General features: G+C 45.0%; 1 protein-coding gene and 1 long non-coding RNA gene across 2 annotated transcripts in view; one reads left to right on the top strand and one right to left on the bottom strand.

Annotated features, from left to right (window-relative positions):
- Positions 1–834, bottom strand: part of LOC141271796 (uncharacterized) — a 132,555-nt gene extending 131,721 nt beyond the window's left edge. The window contains exon 1 of the mRNA XM_073681952.1: positions 433–834. Within this exon, the coding sequence (XP_073538053.1) occupies positions 433–513 (81 nt within the window). The 5' untranslated portion in view covers positions 514–834. The remainder of the gene's footprint in view (positions 1–432) is intronic.
- Positions 835–876: 42 nt separating this feature from the next.
- LOC141271823 (uncharacterized) lies at positions 877–20,230 on the top strand. The gene is made up of 3 exons (XR_012321937.1): positions 877–947; positions 18,064–18,202; positions 19,006–20,230. It is a non-coding gene; the product is annotated as an uncharacterized lncRNA (long non-coding RNA).
- Positions 20,231–20,850: the final 620 nt, after the last annotated feature.

The following is a 20,850-nucleotide window of genomic DNA, read 5'->3' as shown; positions in this document are numbered from 1 at the left end:
GTCAAGATTATCACAAATATCACAGCCCAGGAAGGTCACGCTCTTTGGAGCGAACAGCTATCTGCTGCCCTCTATCATCCAGATAATTACACAATTGGCCGACGATTAATGGAGGAGGCCGCCGGCTGTTTGCACTAACAGGCCGGTTTACGGAAAACAAACAGTGATCATACGGTATATACACCTCTGGATTCCAACACATGGAATATACAGTATGTATATACCTCATTTTTACAGGCTGATGGGAGGCCTGGTTCTGTTAGCGTATGGCTGCATTTTACAGAACAAAAGGAACAGAATCATTACATTTTATATTTAATCCAAAAGGAGGCAGTGTTTATGAAAAATATACAGAAGATTTTTATAAAGGGGACCAAACAATACAGCAAATACAGTTACATAAAATAAAAGTGATAAACAAAGGAAACTTACTGCACAGATCACAGATATGATTCGACCTAGCGAAGGAGAGCTCTTCATTTGAAGAAAATCCAGCGGACGGGAATTACTCATGCACCAAAATGTATCTCTCTACAGGAACCCAGATCTTTTTTTGATCTTTTTTCAGCCCCTGAGTTCCACCCACACACCCTCCATGATGACCTCATGTAGGCAGGGTTGTGGGTTATGAAATCCCAACTTCTGCGATAAACTTCACTCCCGATGGGCACAGAAGTTCCAGATTGCCTCTGTCCCAGGGCTCTGGTGCAGTGGAATGACTTGTGGTGCTCGGTGCCCAATCAGCGCTGGCGTCACTGTCCCCACCTACATATAGATTGAACATGAAGAAGAAATCAAAGATCAGCTGTAGCTCAGACTTCCTCTTCATGTTCAATCCCTACGTAGGTGGGGACAGTGACGCCAGCGCTGATTGTCAGGAACCACGTGTCATTCCACTGCACCAGAGTTCCGGGACCTCGAGTGCTGACACAGCACCGACACTTGAGGTAAGTATACGTTTTTTTATTTTATCCGCCCAAACATTTAGTTCAAGAAGAGGTTGTCCTAGTAGTGGACAACCCCTTTAAAGACTCAACAAAATCACATAAACAGGAATGGAGGAGATCTAAGATCAGTTTCAGCTCATCTGAAGTTGATCATGTATCTGACCTGTCTGAACAAGAGAGCTCAGACATTGAATTCCTTGCATATAAAAACATTATAATTAAATAAGGAAAAGTTCTCAATTCAAATCTGATATACCCACTAATATGGGTTAAAAAATGAAGTGATGATAGAGGAGGCAGAAAACAAAGAAGGAAATACAATGAAATCGCATCCCAAAAGAAATTACAAATGAGTGGTAGTAAAACTGCAATGTCAGTCCATGACAACAGTCACGGGGTCTTACTCTGGTATCACACAATCAACAGAGCAAGAGGTGAGTGAACAGTCCCAATAATCTTTACTATATGTATACCGAAAGGTCCATAAAACAATCAACCACACAGAGGATGAAATAGAACAAGATCACGAATACATACCAGTAACGGGATAAATGCCCGGGAGATAAGAGGCCCAATCCTCCGCTTAGAGACTAATATGGCAGTGCAGCTCCAGATGCTTCTCCGTTTAGGCTCTTTCAGCAGTATTTTCCATGACAATCCGGGTTTCTCCAAGTCTCCTTGGGGTGCTGGCCTTAGCAACAGCATCCCACAAAGGATCTATCTTGCTCCTCTCTCTGTCCTCCTCAGGCCCCCTCCTTATATCCAGGGCCAGGAAGACAGGTTGATTGGTTTCCAGCCCCCCCAGACCTGGGAATGGTGCCTATAAGAGATGAATACACTACAGGGGGTGATTTGCGGGAAATGTCAGCAGGGATTCATCATGAGGGATGGACAAATTCAGGTTGCAGATAATAAGTGAGCTAATTCAATTATCTGACCTTTTGTAAGGTAATTAAGACTCTAGACAATATGGAGTACACACAGAATGATACAGAGCAACAAGACAACACTCCTAAAATCAGTAAAAATCTGAACATAGAAAGAATGATACCCCACATACCATATCACGACAACAATACTTCCAGTATTTCAATCATCAACTTGTCATCCATTGTCCTGAGCCATTAGTGTTGAGCGAGTATGTTCTATTAACCCTTTTGCCGAGTATGCTCGGGCCGAGCTCCGATTATTTACAGCTGCTCGGTGATATGTTTGAATCACTCCCGTGTGCATGATTTGCAACTGTTTGACAGCTTTATTACATGTGAGGAATGTCTATTTCTTACACATTCCTCACATGTAATAAAGCTGTCAAACAGTTGCAAATCATGCACATGGGAGCGATTCAAACATATCACCGAGCAGCTGTAAATACTTGGAGCTCACCCGAATATACTCGGAACAGAACATACTCGCTCAACACTATGAGCCATATATAATTAACCCCTTTGCAACCCATGCCGTATTAGTACGCATAAGTTGCAATTCCCCCGTTCAGTGAGGGCTGCTGCACAGAGCCCGCACTGAACCGAGCACATGTCAGCTGATTCTTACAGCTGACATGTGCCCGCAACAGCCGCGGGTGGAATCGCGATCCACCCGCGGCTGTTAACATGTTAAATGCCGCTGTCAATCTCCGACAGCGGCATTTAACGTGCGCTTCCTGGAAGCGCGTCCTAAGCCCCGCCCATCGGCGACCCCCTGTTATGCCAAGTTTTTAACACTAAGGTTCGGATACGGCTCTAAAGAAGGCAACCCTTTGCGATATAACGCAATTTTATTTATAATAGTTGATTTAAAAGGTAAAATACATAATTAAAGGAAAAGTATGATATGATGATATTGCATGCACTTTTGTATATGTTATAATACAAAGGTTAAGTACATATATATATATATATATATATACTCATTTCGTCACCAAGGAGCTTTTAAACATCATCCGTCTGGAACATCAGAGAAGCAATTTTACCAAGACAGAGAGACCCCTGGAAGTCTTCACAACTCTGCATGGGCAGGTACATACAACACTACACATCAGTGCAGGTATAACTTATGGCTTCTGTCTGTATCATGATTCCAGTGACTTTTATAAGGCTTAGACAATGGAAGCATAAAGCTGGTTAATGTTTATAAGTAAACTTCTCGAGATTACAGAACCTGGCCAATTCTGTATTATCGACGACTCATACTTAAAAACATTAACCAGTTTTATGCTTCCATTGTCTAAGCCTTATAAAAGTCACTGGAATCATGATACAGGGAGAAGCCATAAGTTATACCTGCACTGATGTGTAGTGTTGTATGTACCTGCCCATGCAGTGTTGTGAAGACTTCCAGGGGTCTCTCTGTCTTGGTGAAATTGCTTCTCTGATGTTCCAGACGGATGATGTTTAAAAGCTCCTTGGTGACGAAATGAGTATATATATATATATATGTACTTAACCTTTGTATTATAACATATACAAAAGTGTATGCAATATCATCATATCATACTATTCCTTTAATTATGTATTTTACCTTTTAAATCAACTATTATAAATAAAATTGCGTTATATCGCAAAGGGTTGCCTTCTTTAAAGCCGTATCCGAACCTTAGTGTTAAAAACTTGGCATAACATTTGGCGTAGTCGGCAGGATACGCAGAAGGCTCAGAAGTTCTTTTTTGTTAAAAATTACAATCATCTTGAATTGATAAGGACTCTGTGTGATAAGGTGTGATTGTGACGGGGTATGCGGCAGAGCAAGAAGAGACCACCGGACTAAGAACAATCCAATGGGATTTATTAAGGCAGGCAGCATACCAAATCAAAAATCCATGTTATTCCTAAGGTTCATAATAAGTCCACAATCACCGACGGGCGTGAGGTCTTGCCGCAGCTAAGAGCCCCCACACTTCTTCCTCCAGAGATCTCCCAACACAACACTGGTCACGCATAAGTCCATTGTCTTAGGCTACCGGGAACAGCCCAAGGGTAGGGGAGGAGAGGTTTCCCCCCTCCTAGTCGATGGTTTAGTCCATGGCATGGCTCCGATGTGTCTATAAAGATGTGTACTGTGAGTTCTCCCCCTGCTTAAGAGAACAATGGGGAGTCCTCTAGCGGTGTTGACACAAGCCCAAGTTAAATTATGGTTGAGGAACAAAGATTTGGGAAAGAGCATGGGTATTTACATCACATCATGACATTTTATATAGAAATGCAGGACAGGGAAAACGATGTACCATGACAATTATTTCCCCTCCAATTTTGTGTACGTACGAGGGACCTCTACCGGTTGCTTGTTAAGTACACACAGGCAGGGCTGACCGGACTCAGGGCTCCTCCTGCCTGGACAGTCCATCTGCATTTTGGTGTTGGCTCCCTCTTCTATACTGTACTGTAAAGTTATAGGGTTGCAGAGCAAGGCTCCATCGTAGTAAGCGTCCATTGTCCCCAGAGGCTCTGTTCAGCCAAGTGAGGGGATTGTGATCAGTAACCACAGTGAATTCTCGTCCATACAGATACGGCTTTAGTTTCCTGAGGGCCCACACTATAGCCAGACATTCTTTTTCCACAGTTGCATAGGCCACTTCCCGGTCCAGCAGTTTCCTGCTGAGGTAGGTGACGGGGTGCTCGTCCCCCGCTGCATTCACCTGGCTGAGTACAGCTCCCAATCCATAAGCAGAGGCGTCCGTCTGCACAATGAATCGCCTCTTGTAGTCCGGAGCAGCCAGAATAGGGTCACAGACCAGGGCGTCCTTCAGCCGGTTAAAAGCCTCCTCACAGGCTGGAGTCCAAATTACCAGCCTGGGCATCGTTTTCTTGATCAGGTCGGTAAGAGGCTTGGCCACAGTGCTAAAATGAGAAACAGATTTTCGGTAGTAGCTAGCAGTGCCCAAAAAAGCCATAACTTGTTTCTTAGTTTGGGGTACAGGCCAGTCTCTAATAGCCTGGATTTTTGCAGGTTCTGGACGGAGCTTCCCTCCCCCTACTCTATGCCCTAGGTACTGGACTTTACCCATCCCCAATTGACATTTATCGGGTCGAATGGTTAGGCCGGCTGCAAGAATCAGGTCAAGAATAACGGCTACTTGATTCAGATGTTCCTCCCACGTCTGGCTGAAGACGGCGATATCATCTAAGTAGGCACAAGCAAAGTCCCCACATCCCCGGAGGATCTGATCTACCATTTTCTGGAAGGTTGCCGGGGCATTTTTCATTCCAAAAGGCATGCTTAGAAATTCATACAGACCAAAGGGGGTTATAAAAGCGGACCGTCCTCTCCCTTCCTCCGTCAGAGGAATTTGCCAGTATCCCTTACTGAGATCTAAGGTAGTGACATATCGGGTTCCAGCCATTCGGTCTAGAAGTTCGTCAATGCGGGGCATTGGGTAAGGATCACTGACAGTATGGTCATTAAGTCGTCTGTAGTCCACACAAAATTGAGTACTCCCATCCTTCTTTGGTACTAACACCACAGGAGAGGCCCAAGGGCTATGAGAGGCCTGGATTACCCCCAGCTGTAACATCTCCTCTAGTTCGTGCTGCATCGTGTTTCGAACTGATTCAGGTACCCGGTAAGGAGCCTGTTGTATGGGACGGATACCCTGAGTGTCTACATGATGTTGGGTGATGGTGGTTCGACCTGGTTGAGATGAGAAAGCAGCCCATCTCTGTTGAAGCACTCCCAGCATCTGGTCTTTCTGTAAGGGGTCCAGGTGATCTCCCAGAGGAACCTGTTCCACAGTGGATGGGGCTCTCGTGGCTTCCACGAGATCCGGTAGGGAGTCCTCTTCCTCGGGACCGTCTTCTGAAGCTAGCCGACAGCTTGCTATCATTGGAAGGTTCCGGTCGTGGTATTCCTTAATCATATTCACATGGACAGTCTTTTGTCTTAGTCCCTGATCATCTAGAGCAAGAAGGTAATTGGTGTCATTTAGTTTCTTGAGAACCCGGAAGGGACCCTCCCACGTGGTCTGCAGTTTATTTTGTGGATGGGGAATAATCATTAAGACCGGTTGTCCTTCTACAAACTCCCGATAGCGTGCTTTACGGTCATACCAGGTCTTCTGTCGGGTTTGAGCCATATGCACATGACTCTGGGCGAAACTAGCAAGTTGAGCCAGGGTTTCTCGCAGCTTTAGGACATAAGGGACATCAGGGGCTCCTGTATCTTCAACTTGCCCCGCCCAGTATTCATAGAGCAGAGTTAATGGTCCTCGGACCTTTCTTCCATAGAGGAGTTCAAAGGGGGAAAACCCGGTGGACTCCTGAGGAACTTCCCGATAGGCAAACAAGAGATGGGGTAGGTACTTCTCCCAGTCTGAATCTCTGTCCGTGAAGGCCCTCAGCATATTCTTCAGAGTGCCGTTAAATCGTTCACAAAGTCCATTTGTTTGTGGATGATACGGTATCGTTTGAATCGCTCGTACTCCACAGGTGCGCCACAGACACTGGACTAGTTCTGACATGAACTGGGAGCCTTGGTCTGACAAGATCTCACTGGGAAATCCTACTCTGGTGAAAATGGTAACCAGGGCCTCTGCCACCTTGGCTGCAGAAATACTGGACAAGGCCACAGCTTCCGGATATCGGGTAGCGTAGTCCACAACAGTGAGAATGTACTGCTTTCCTGATCTACTTGGCTTAGCTAGAGGCCCAATTATATCGACAGCTACTCTTTGAAATGGCTCTTCTATGATAGGGAGTGGTTGCAGAGGGGCCTTTGGGTGATTTCCGGGTCGCCCTCTACGCTGACATATATTGCAAGTTCGGCAGAAATGCGCCACTGCATGAGAAATCCCTGGCCAATAGAAGGTTTGAGTCAATCGTCTCTCGGTGCGGGTTTTGCCTTGATGGCCAGCAGTAGGGATATCACGAGCAAGGTGTAGCAGGGGAATCCTGTATTTCTGAGGAACAATCATCTGTTTGTTACAAGTCCAGGGCTTATCTGGGGAGGCAGCATTGGTAACCCTATACAAAAGTCCATTTTCTCAGATAATCCTTTCCCTGTTCTCCCCTAACTGCCCTGTCTCAGCTCATGCTCTAAAACTAGCTAGGGTGGGGTCAGTATCGACCTCTTGTCGAAACTGAACTCTATCCCAGGTATCACTCACATTGTCCCCACAAGAAGAATCACTCACCGGCGGTGTCGGCGGTTCTGGTGGCCTCATTTCCATGGATGAGTTGTATGCGTCCCCATCTGCTGCTCTCTTGGCTTGACTTCTGGTTACCGCACCGACGAAGTGGCAATGCAGATGTCCCACATCATTTCCTAAAAGAACGTCTGCGGGGAGGCCGCTCATCACACCGACCACGCATTGTTTGGCCTCAAAGCCATAATCCAGGGTCACCCTCGCTCTTGGAATATATCTCTGGGTGCCTCCAGCCAATTCAATGGCAATTCCTGGTCCCTTTTGAATTGCTTCTGGCTGAAGTACGCGGGGATCGGCTATGGTGAGAAAAGCCCCAGTGTCACGGAAGCCGACAACCTTTTGGCCATCCAGCACGACCTCCTGTAGATGTTTGTGCTGACGGTCAGAAGAACAGGTGGCTGGGGCTCGCACCCCATAGACTCCTGGTATGGGAGCCAGGGTATCGGAGTCACTTGGCAAGTCGTCAGGGACTGAATCCAGCTCTTCTCCTGGTGAGGGTGTCTGTAGATAATGAACTGACCCTTTGCGATATAACGCAATTTTATTTATAATAGTTGATTTAAAAGGTAAAATACATAATTAAAGGAAAAGTATGATATGATGATATTGCATACACTTTTGTATATGTTATAATACAAAGGTTAAGTACATATATATATATACAGTACAGACCAAAAGTTTGGACACACCTTCTCATTTAAAGATTTTTCTGTATTTTCATGACTTTGAAAATTGTACATTCACACTGAAGGCATAAAAACTATGAATTAACACATGTGGAATTATATACTTAACAAAAAAGTGGGAAACAACTGAAAATATGTCTTATATTCTAGGTTCTTCAAAGTAGCCACCTTTTGCTTTGATGACTGCTTTGCACACTGTTGACATTCTTTTGATGAGCTTCAAGAGGTAGTCACCAGAAATGGTTTTCACTTCACAGGTGTGCCCTGTCAGGTTTAATAAGTGGGATTTCTTGCCTTATAAATAGGGTTGGGACCATCAGTTGTGTTGTGCAGAAGTCTTGTGGATACACAGCTGATAGTGCTACTGAATAGACTGTTAGAATTTGTATTATGGCAAGAAAAAATCAGCTAAGTAAAGAAAAATGAGTGGCCATCATTACTTTAAGAAATGAAGGTCAGTCAGTCCGAAAAATTGGGAAAACTTTGAAAGTGTCCCCAAGTGCAGTTGCAAAAACCATCAAGCGCTACAAAGAAACTGGCTTTCATGAGGACCGCCCCAGGAAAGGAAGACCACGAGTCACCTCTGCTTCTGAGGATAAGTTTATCCAAGTCACCACCCTCAGAAATTGCAGGTTAACAGCAGCTCAGATTAGTGAACAGGTCAATGCCACACAGAGTTCTAGCAGCAGACACATCTTTTCAACAACTGTTAAGAGGAGACTTTGTGCAGCAGGCCTTCATGGTAAAATAGCTGCTAGGAAACCACTGCTAAGGACAGGCAACAAGCAGAAGAGACTTGTTTGGGCTAAAGAAAAAAGAAATGGACATTAGACCAGTGGAAATCTGTGCTTTGGTCTGATGAGTCCAAATTTGAGATCTTTGGTTCCAACCACCGTGTCTTTGTGCGACGCAGAAAAGGTGAACGGATGGACTCTACATGCCTGGTTCCCACCGTGAAGCATGGAGGAGGAGGTGTGATTGTGTGGGGGTGCTTTGCTGGTGACACTGTTGGGGATTTATTCAAAATTGAAGGCATACTGAACTAGCATGGCTACCACAACATCTTGCAGCGGCATGATATTCCATCCGGTTTGTGTTTAGTTGGACCATCATTTATTTTTCAACAGGACAATGACCCCAAACACACCTCCAGGCTGTGTAAGGGCTATTTGACCAAGAAGCAGAGTGATGGGGTGCTACACCAGATGACCTGGCCTCCACAATCACCATCCCTGAACCCAATCGAGATGGTTTGGGGTGAGCTGGACCGCAGAGTGAAGGCAAAAGGGCCAACAAGTGCTAATCATCTCTGGGAACTCCTTCAAGACTGTTGGAAGACCATTTCCGGTGACTACCTCTTGAAGCTCATCAAGAGAATGCCAAGAGTTTGCAAAGCAGTCATCAAAGAAAAAGGTGGCTACTTTGAAGAACCTAGAATTTAAGACATATTTTCAGTTGTTTCACACTTTTTTGTTAAGTATATAATTGCACATGTGTTAATTCATAGTTTTGATGCCTTCAGTGTGAATGTACAATTTTCATAGTCAAGAAAATACAGAAAAATCTTTAAATGAGAAGGTGTGTCCAAACTTTTGGTCTGTACTGTATATATATATATATATATATATATATATATATATATATATACTCATTTCGTCACCAAGGAGCTTTTAAACATCATTCGTCTGGAACATCAGAGAAGCAATTTCACCAAGACAGAGAGACCCCTGGAAGTCTTCACAACACTGCATGGGCAGGTACATACAACACTACACATCAGTGCAGGTATAACTTATGGCTTCTGTCTGTATCATGATTCCAGTGACTTTTATAAGGCTTAGACAATGGAAGCATAAAACTGATTAATGTTTATAAGTAAACTTCTCGAGATTACAGAACCTGGCCAATTCTGTATTATCGACGACTCATACTTAAAAACATTAACCAGTTTTATGCTTCCATTGTCTAAGCCTTATAAAAGTCACTGGAATCATGATACAGGGAGAAGCCATAAGTTATACCTGCACTGATGTGTAGTGTTGTATGTACCTGCCCATGCAGTGTTGTGAAGACTTCCAGGGGTCTCTCTGTCTTGGTGAAATTGCTTCTCTGATGTTCCAGACGGATGATGTTTAAAAGCTCCTTGGTGACGAAATGAGCATATATATATATATATATATGTACTTAACCTTTGTATTATAACATATACAAAAGTGTATGCAATATCATCATATCATACTATTCCTTTAATTATGTATTTTACCTTTTAAATCAACTATTATAAATAAAATTGCGTTATATCGCAAAGGGTTGCCTTCTTTAAAGCCATATCCGAACCTTAGTGTTAAAAACTTGGCATAACATTTGGCGTAGTCGGCAGGATACGCAGAAGGCTCAGAAGTTCTTTTTTGTTAAAAATTACAATCATCTTGAATTGATAAGGACTCTGTGTGATAAGGTGTGATTGTGACGGGGTATGCGGCAGAGCAAGAAGATACCACCGGACTAAGAACAACCCAATGGGATTTATTAAGGCAGGCAGCATACCAAATCAAAAATCCATGTTATTCCTAAGGTTCATAATAAGTCCACAATCACCGACGGGCGTGAGGTCTTGCCGCAGCTAAGAGCCCCCACACTTCTTCCTCCAGAGATCTCCCAACACAACACTGGTCACGCATAAGTCCATTGTCTTAGGCTACCGGGAACAGCCCAAGGGTAGGGGAGGAGAGGTTTCCCCCTCCTAGTCGATGGTTTAGTCCATGGCATGGCTCCGATGTGTCTATAAAGATGTGTACTGTGAGTTCTCCCCCTGCTTAAGAGAACAATGGGGAGTCCTCTAGCGGTGTTGACACAAGCCCAAGTTAAATTATGGTTGAGGAACAAAGATCTGGGAAAGAGCATGGGTATTTACATCACATCATGACATTTTATACAGAAATGCAGGACAGGGAAAACGATGTACCATGACAATTATTTCCCCTCCAATTTTGTGTACGTACGAGGGACCTCTACCGGTCGCTTGTTAAGTACACACAGGCAGGGCTGACCGGACTCAGGGCTCCTCCTGCCTGGACAGTCCATCTGCATTTTGGTGTTGGCTGCCTCTTCTATACTGTACTGTAAAGTTATAGGGTTGCAGAGCCAGGCTCCATCGTAGTAAGCGTCCATTGTCCCCAGAGGCTCTGTTCAGCCAAGTGAGGGGATTGTGATCAGTAACCACAGTGAATTCTCGTCCATACAGATACGGCTTTAGTTTCCTGAGGGCCCACACTATAGCCAGACATTCTTTTTCCACAGTTGCATAGGCCACTTCCCGGTCCAGCAGTTTCCTGCTGAGGTAGGTGACGGGGTGCTCGTCCCCCGCTGCATTCACCTGGCTAAGTACAGCTCCCAATCCATAAGCAGAGGCGTCCGTCTGCACAATGAATCGCCTCTTGTAGTCCGGAGCAGCCAGAACAGGGTCACAGACCAGGGCGTCCTTCAGCCGGTTAAAAGCCTCCTCACAGGGTGGAGTCCAGATTACCAGCCTGGGCATCGTTTTCTTGATCAGGTCGGTAAGAGGCTTGGCCACAGTGCTAAAATGAGAAACAGATTTTCGGTAGTAGCTAGCAGTGCCCAAAAAAGTCATAACTTGTTTCTTAGTTTGGGGTACAGGCCAGTCTCTAATAGCCTGGATTTTTGCAGGTTCTGGACGGAGCTTCCCTCCCCCTACTCTATGCCCTAGGTACTGGACTTTACCCATCCCCAATTGACATTTATCGGGTCGAATGGTTAGGCCGGCTGCAAGAATCAGGTCAAGAATAACGGCTACTTGATTCAGATGTTCCTCCCACGTCTGGCTGAAGACGGCGATATCATCTAAGTAGGCACAAGCAAAGTCCCCACATCCCCGGAGGATCTGATCTACCATTCTCTGGAAGGTTGCCGGGGCATTTTTCATTCCAAAAGGAATGCTTAGAAATTCATACAGACCAAAGGGGGTTATAAAAGCGGACCGTCCTCTCCCTTCCTCCGTCAGAGGAATTTGCCAGTATCCCTTACTGAGATCTAAGGTAGTGACATATCGGGATCCAGCCATTCGGTCTAGAAGTTCGTCAATACGGGGCATTGGGTAAGGATCACTGACAGTATGGTCATTAATTCGTCTGTAGTCCACACAAAATTGAGTACTCCCATCCTTCTTTGGTACTAACACCACAGGAGAGGCCCAAGGGCTATGAGAGGCCTGGATTACCCCCAGCTGTAACATCTCCTCTAGTTCGTGCTGCATGGTGTTTCGAACTGATTCAGGTACCCGGTAAGGAGCCTGTTGTATGGGACGGATACCCTAAGTGTCTACATGATGTTGGGTGATGGTGGTTCGACCTGGTTGAGATGAGAAAGCAGCCCGTCTCTGTTGAAGCACTCCCAGCATCTGGTCTTTCTGTAAGGGGTCCAGGTGATCTCCCAGAGGAACCTGTTCCACAGTGGATGGGGCTCTCGTGGCTTCCACGAGATCCGGTAGGGAGTCCTCTTACTCGGGACCGTCTTCTGAAGCTAGCCGACAGCTTGCTATCATTGGAAGGTTCCGGTCGTGGTATTCCTTAATCATATTCACATGGACAGTCTTTTGTCTTAGTCCCTGATCATCTAGAGCAAGAAGGTAATTGGTGTCATTTAGTTTCTTGAGAACCCGGAAGGGACCCTCCCACGTGGTCTGCAGTTTATTTTGTGGATGGGGAATAATCATTAAGACCGGTTGTCCTTCTACAAACTCCCGATAGCGTGCTTTACGGTCATACCAGGTCTTCTGTCGGGTTTGAGCCATATGCACATGACTCTGGGCGAAACTAGCAAGTTGAGCCAGGGTTTCTCGCAGCTTTAGGACATAAGGGACAACAGGGGCTCCTGTATCTTCAACTTGCCCCGCCCAGTATTCATAGAGCAGAGTTAATGGTCCTCGGACCTTTCTTCCATAGAGGAGTTCAAAGGGGGAAAACCCGGTGGACTCCTGAGGAACTTCCCGATAGGCAAACAAGAGATGGGGTAGGTACTTCTCCCAGTCTGAATCTCTGTCCGTGAAGGCCCTCAGCATATTCTTCAGAGTGCCGTTAAATCGTTCACAAAGTCCATTTGTTTGTGGATGATACGGTATCGTTTGAATCGCTTGTACTCCACAGGTGCGCCACAGACACTGGACTAGTTCTGACATGAACTGGGAGCCTTGGTCTGACAAGATCTCACTGGGAAATCCTACTCTGGTGAAAATGGTAACCAGGGCCTCTGCCACCTTGGCTGCAGAAATACTGGACAAGGCCACAGCTTCCGGATATCGGGTAGCGTAGTCCACAACAGTGAGAATGTACTGCTTTCCTGATCTACTTGGCTTAGCTAGAGGCCCAATGATATCGACAGCTACTCTTTGAAATGGCTCTTCTATGATAGGGAGTGGTTGCAGAGGGGCCTTTGGGTGATCTCCGGGTCGCCCTCTACGCTGACATATATTGCAAGTTCGGCAGAAATGCGCCACTGCATGAGAAATCCCTGGCCAATAGAAGGTTTGAGTCAATCGTCTCTCGGTGCGGGTTTTGCCTTGATGGCCAGCAGTAGGGATATCACGAGCAAGGTGTAGTAGGGGAATCCTGTATTTCTGAGGAACAATCATCGGTTTGTTACAAGTCCAGGGCTTATCTGGGGAGACAGCATTGGTAACCCTATACAAAAGTCCATTTTCTCGGATAATCCTTTCCCTGTTCTCCCCTAACTGCCCTGTCTCAGCTCGTGCTCTAAAACTAGCTAGGGTGGGGTCAGTATCGACCTCTTGTCGAAACTGAACTCTATCCCAGGTATCACTCACATTGTCCCCACAAGAAGAATCACTCACCGGCGGTGTCGGCGGTTCTGGTGGCCTCATTTCCATGGATGAGTTGTATGCGTCCCCATCTGCTGCTCTCTTGGCTTGACTTCTGGTTACCGCACCGACGAAGTGGCAATGCAGATGTCCCACATCATTTCCTAAAAGAACGTCTGCGGGGAGGCCGCTCATCACACCGACCACGCATTGTTTGGCCCCAAAGCCATAATCCAGGGTCACCCTCGCTCTTGGAATATATCTCTGGGTGCCTCCAACCAATTCAATGGCAATTCCTGGTCCCTTTTGAATTGCTTCTGGCTGAAGTACGCGGGGATCGGCTATGGTGAGAAAAGCCCCAGTGTCACGGAAGCCGACAACCTTTTGGCCATCCAGCACGACCTCCTGTAGATGTTTGTGCTGACGGTCAGAAGAACAGGTGGCTGGGGCTCGCACCCCATAGACTCCTGGTATGGGAGCCAGGGTATCGGAGTCACTTGGCAAGTCGTCAGGGACTGAATCCAGCTCTTCTCCTGGTGAGGGTGTCTGTAGATAATGAACTGGCGGTCTGTAGCTGTCCTGCCTCCGAACACCTGGACATTGGAATTGCAGATGCCCAGGCTGCCCACATCTATAACATCTGCGCTCTGGGACTCTTCCTCCACGTCGTAGTCCCGAAGGCGGAGCAGGAGTAATGCGAGGCACAGTCACACGAAGGTCACCATGAGTGGATGGTCTATTGGGATGGTGAGTATGGGAGGCTGAAGGACCAGGGGCCGCCATCGTCGGGGGGCTGGTAGTTCTTTTCTCACTGAGTAGTAATTTTTTCCATTGAGGCTTGATGGTGAGAGCCTCATCCGCTAGAGCTGCAGCTTCCTCCACCGTGGCTGGTCTCCTTTCACGCACCCATTCTCGGATCTCAGCGGGACACTTGAAGTAAAACTGCTCTTTCAAGATGACCTGGAGGAAGGCCCCCCAAGTTAAGGCCTCCTCTCCCTCCATCCAGCGATGACATATTTGTTTGAGTCTGTGAGCATACATCTTGAAGGACACCTCCTCATCACAGGCCAAAGTACGCAACTGGGTCCTATAAGTGTCTGGGGTCACAGCGTAGTGTTCCAGAATAGTCCGTTTAATGTCTGCATACTCACAGTCCCCCCGAGGGTCCATAGCTCTATAGGCTGCGGCAGCTCCACCCTCTAAGAGCCCCACCAGATGTCGGACTCGCTCCCTTTCTGGGACTTCTATTAATCGACACTGAAGCTCAAAGTCCTGGAAGAAGCCCTCAATGTCACCTGCAGCGTCCTGGAACGGCTTGAAATCTTTGTGGGACACTCTGGCGAGTTCCCTCATGGTGGGTGCTGGGGTTACAGTCTGTCTGGCGCTTCTAGCTGCTTCCAAAGCTATCTGCCTCTCCAGCAATGCCATCTCCTTAGCTCCTCGCATGATCTCCATCTTATAGTCTATGGAGACCTCCTCTCCCATCATTGCCATCTCCTCCTCGTACCACACAGCCCACTGACTTTTTTGGGTATTTACCTCTGCTTGTCGCCTTTCCTCCATTGGCCGTGGAGGTGCTTCCTCAGTGTACTCTTGCAGGCGAACTCCTTCCAAAGCCTCAGTTAGCTGCTCCTTTGAGAGTCACTTGTAGCTGACCCCCAGTTCACGGGCCTTTGTTTGTAAACTCACCACAGTCCAGTTCTTGTACTCTGAGGCTCTGGTTCCAGCTGTTGATGGGCCGTTGTCCTCCATTCCTTCTGCTCTGATCCCACCGCTGCAAACCAGTTTGTGACGGGGTATGCGGCAGAGCAAGAAGAGACCACCGGACTAAGAACGATCCAATGGGATTTATTAAGGCAGGCAGCATACCAAATCAAAAATCCATGTTATTCCTAAGGTTCATAATAAGTCCACAATCACCGACGGGCGTGAGGTCTTGCGGCAGCTAAGAGCCCCCACACTTCTTCCTCCAGAGATCTCCCAACACAACACTGGTCACGCATAAGTCCATTGTCTTGGGCTACCGGGAACAGCCCAAGGGTAGGGGAGGAGAGGTTTCCCCCCTCCTAGTCGATGGTTTAGTCCATGGCATGGCTCCGATGTGTCTATAAAGATGTGTACTGTGAGTTCTCCCCCTGCTTAAGAGAACAATGGGGAGTCCTCTAGCAGTGTTGACACAAGCCCAAGTTAAATTATGGTTGAGGAACAAAGATCTGGGAAAGAGCATGGGTATTTACATCACATCATGACATTTTATACAGAAATGCAGGACAGGGAAAACGATGTACCATGACAGTGATAGAGTGATATTGTTATATTGCATAAAACATGCCTTTCTTTAAGAGAAAGGTAGGTGTGAGTCTGTTGAGATTCCAGGTTGGGAACAGACTCCCTATTATATTTTGGCAACAAAATGGTCCCACAGTGCTGGTTTGAGTGAAGCGTGGGACAAATGTTTGAATGATGCTGAACCTGATGATGTGGTTTCATGCTTGCAGAAAGTGAAAGTAGAAAAAGGTAAAGAGTTGGGCGCTGTTGGCAGGCGTGGATGGATCCTGCTGTCTGCATATAGAAAACAGCATGAGGAAAGAATACGTATATTAACAAAAGTTCAGGAATTGGAAAGACAGCTGTGTGAGGCCCAGAATGCATTGGTTATAGCACAGTGTCAGAATAAGTTATTAATGGACAGATGTGATGGATATCAGCATGTTGCAGAAAAGGCTGCTGTATGTGTAGCACAGTATAAATACAAAAGGAGGCGAGGGAAGGTTAATAAAAAGAAAGTAGCTTTGGCCATAGCCAAAGCAGGGATAGAGTGGAGCCCTGATCAGTGGGATGGGGATGTATGGAATTCAACTGACTCCGAAAACATCACCGATCCAGAGACTGAGGATGAATATTTCAATGGAAAGAGAGAAATTGATCCTCCTCTTAACCCAGTGAAAGTTCATCCTATATATCGGAGACGGATGGTAGAGACTGCTGCAGGTAAACAGAATAAGAATGCAGTAGAGGATTACAGTCAGCAGGAGCTTAATGACCTTCATGATCGTTTTTCTCAAAAGCCAAATGAATCTTTGGTAGCTTGGGCTGTCAGATTATGGGAGATGGGGGCTCATGGAGTGCAGGTGGATGCAGTGGATGGCTCAAAATTTGTCCAACTCAGTCATGAACCTGTAGTGAAGGAGGCCTTCCGTACCTTGACAATTCAGCAGCCACATGTGGTGTGTAGTATGCTTGATGTTGTGGCCATGGCATTGCAGCATAAATACCCATCAGAGGCAGATTGGCCACCAAATGAAAAACCATGGTTTACATTGAAAGATTGTGCTCAGAGATTGAAGGAGGAGGTCATGAAAAATGCTATTTCAGCAAATACATATGACGATTACATGCAAGTTATTGTAAGTGTATCTATTAGAAATCGTATCATTAGAAAGGCCCCTCCAGCCTATAAGCATATCATGATGACAATAATGATAAATCAAACTGGGAAAACTATCGCCAATACATTGGAGGCAATTAGACAGTTAGGGGATCTGGGAGATTGGGGTCCCAAACAAAACGGTAATTTTCCCTCTGAAGAGCAGCGTGACAATGTCAAAAGTAACTACAATCCTAGATGCCACATTACCTAGAAAGATATGTTTATGGCCCTGATAAGGGATGGTGTCCACAGGGATAAAATAGACGGGATTGGTACTGACGAGATGTGGAAATTATATCTAAAGAGAGGACTTAATAAAAAGTCAGAGGTTTCACATAATAGAAAGGTTACAGTAAAAGATTCTGAATCCCCACAGCAGGGCCCGGGCAGGACATGGGGAGAGAGAGGACCCACTCCCTCCTCGTCACCAGCAAAGCCCACAGCACCGGGGTTTGATGATCTTTATGATGAAGTTAAATCCTTGATACAGGAATTCAAAGCCCAACAGAAGGGGGCATCATTTTCTCCTAATAAGATGTCTTCATCTGAAATGGGGGATCGATGGAGGGAGACAGATAAAAGTGATTGACATGCTGCCCACGCCCCACATATGTTGGTAGATACAGGGGCGGAGGCCAGTTTGATTAAGGGAACTCCAAAACAATTCAGTGAGTGCAAGGTTATAACTACAGAATTAGGAGGAAAGCAAATTGAGGCAATTCAGGACAGAGCAAAACCAGGAGTTAGTGGAATCTCCACATTGCATGAGAAGTTAAGCAAAGTCTCTGTGGGACTTCAGGAGCAGGAGATACCCTTTGAACAATTGATTCCTGAGCAGAGGAAACAAGCGTGGTTTACAGAAGGGTCAGCAAGTTACCAAGGCAACAACCATGTGTGGAACGCAGTGGGCTATCAGACTACAAGTATACATAGCAAAGAAGTATGGAGAAAAGAGTTGTGGCAAGATATCTGGGCAATTGTGCAAATGATTAAAGTGACTGTGTTTCATGTTGATGCTATTTGTGCTTCAGATACCCTGGAAAGACTCTTCAACTCAGTAGCAGACGAACAGTCCAAAATATCAGTCACTGAATCCAATAAAAAGACTGACACCACTGAGGAGCTGCTTGGACTGACTCAATGGGCACAGACCAGAGGGGTGCCCATCAGGTTAGATTTCATAAAGGAAACTGTCATGAAGTGTCAACATTCAAAACAGAGACCAATCCCTCATGTGGTGAGAGGCCAGAAAGCTGGAGGAAAACTTCCTGGGCAAATTTGGCAAATGGACTACATTGGCCCCCCTCTACATGATGGAGGATGCGTATGCATGGCTGTGGATGCACATTCTGGGTTTACGTTGATTTGTACCTGTAAAATGGCCAATGCTAACAATACTATTAAGACTTTGGAAACAATGGTATTGTACTGTATCCCAATACAGATTCAAAGTGACAATGAAAGTCACTTCAAAGAAGCTGTAAAGAAAATCAGGACTGCTATAGGCTTGCAAATGCAACCTGAGCATTTTGGTCTTAGTCTTATAACCTCAAGGTCAGGCTTGGCCTTAAAGGGTATTCATGTAATGGGAGGAGTGATAGACCAGGATTATCAGGAAGAAATTAAGGTACTTTTAATGAATTATGAAGAAAAGGTCATGATAATACAGAAGAGAGATAAGATAACTCAGTTACTGGTACTGTCTATTTCTAAAACGAAGGTGGTCAGAGTAAGGACCCCTGCAGTTGTGAAAGTCAGAGGAGGTGAAGGATTTGGATCCTCACATCCTATCAATGATGGTGCAAAAATCTGGGTGAAACAACTGGGTGACAAAGGTCCTCCAGAACCTGCTGAGGTAATTGTTCAAGGAGCAGACAATGTGTTGATAGTTATGAAACCCGGGCAAAAGAAAGGGGAACACGTCCCAACTGACCGGGATTTTGTGCAGAGAATAATATGTGTTTTCCCTTTAGATCAAAATCTGGAAATGATGACCCAAGCGATCTTCAGACCGAAAATCGAGAGGCCAACCATGGAAAATGTGGCGTCATGGAAAACCAAACAGAATCTATTGATTTACTTAGCTCAAATGATGAACACTAGCCATTCCACTGCTATCAATATATTTGAGACTTGGTGGCAGTACCGACCCCCTTTACAGTTATGGACAAAGCTTATAGGGGTAGCTACTCAAGATGACGATACAGAAGGAGAAGTTGTGACCCAGAACTTCACGTGCAATCCATGTTGTGCCTGTGTGAACTGCATTGGGGAAAGCTTTTTGGCAGAAGAGATGATTACCATGAAGACTTTGAGTATTAGGCCAGCTGATTTATTTTTTGCTATAATTTGTTCATGCATTGCTTTGTGTTGTTGTACACAGTGTACACTTCCATTATTATTTTTATGTTAATCATCCGCTAAAACCATCCACTTTGGATAGGGTGCTTTGTATAAATAATGTGTGGCTATAAGATATCCAAGTGTGGATTGTATTGCTAATAAAAATATGGATATCTTATAGCCTACATATTGTAACATATTGTTTATATGCTTTGATAAAGTGTGGTCATTAGACCAAGTATGGAATATATTGCAATATACTGCAGTGTAATATCATTGATATACTCTGATACTGATAAAGTAGTTCTTTCACATGAACTGTCCTTGATGCATGCTATCCACAAAGTGTTTGCTAGGTGTCAATGCAGTAAGACAATGTTAATTGTTCTATGGTCTATGAAGTTGTGTGTTTCAAAGATTCATTATCCTGATTTGTACACAAGTGACCAGTGTTATATTTGCTTTGACAAATAGTGTTATTGTAACCAAAATACTGATTCAGATAATGTGTGTACACTTACCATTATGTTCCAGAAGAAATACACAGATCTATTGTCTAAAACAATGTTTATAGGTAAACTTCTCGAGATTACAGAACCTGGCCAATTCTGTATTATCGACGACTCATACTTATAAACATTAACCAGCTTTATGCTTCCATTGTCTAAGCCTTATAAAAGTCACTGGAATCATGATACAGGGAGAAGCCATAAGTTATACCTGCACTGATGTGTAGTGTTGTATGTACCTGCCCATGCAGTGTTGTGAAGACTTCCAGGGGTCTCTCTGTCTTGGTGAAATTGCTTCTCTGATGTTCCAGACAGATGATGTTTAAAAGCTCCTTGGTGACGAAATGAGTATATATATATATATATATATATATATATATATATATATATATATATATATATGTACTTAACCTTTGTATTATAACATACAGTCATATGAAAAAGTTTGGGCACCCCTATTAATCTTAAGCTTAATGTTTTATAAAAATTGGTGTTTTTGCAGCAGCTATTTCAGTTTGATATATGTAATAACTGTTGGACACAGTAATGTTTCTGCCTTGAAATGAGGTTTATTGTACTAACAGAAAATGTGCAATCTGCATTCAAACAAAATTTGACAGGTGCATAAGTATGGGCACCTCACCAGAAAAGTGACATTAATATTTAGTAGATCCTCCTTTTGCAAAAATAACAGCCTCTAGTCGCTTCCTGTAGCTTTTAATGAGTTCCTGGATCCTGGATGAAGGTATTTTTGACCATTCCTCTTTACAAAACAATTCCAGTTCTGTTAAGTTTGATGGTCGCTGAGCATGGACAGCCTCTTCAAATGATCCCACAGATGTTCAATGATATTCAGGTCTGGGGACTGGGATGGCCATTCCAGAACATTGTAATTGTTCCTCTGCATGAATGCCTGAGTAGATTTGGAGCGGTGTTTTGGATCATTGTCTTGCTGAAAGATCCATC

The sequence above is a fragment of the Phyllobates terribilis genome, unplaced genomic scaffold (assembly GCF_046119375.1).
Source record: "Phyllobates terribilis strain yellow unplaced genomic scaffold, ASM4611937v1 Scaffold_5__5_contigs__length_657084704, whole genome shotgun sequence".
In the NCBI taxonomy this organism is placed as follows: domain Eukaryota; kingdom Metazoa; phylum Chordata; class Amphibia; order Anura; family Dendrobatidae; genus Phyllobates; species Phyllobates terribilis.
Note: the sequence above shows the minus strand (reverse complement) of the source record. Positions and strands in the feature narration are given on the sequence as shown.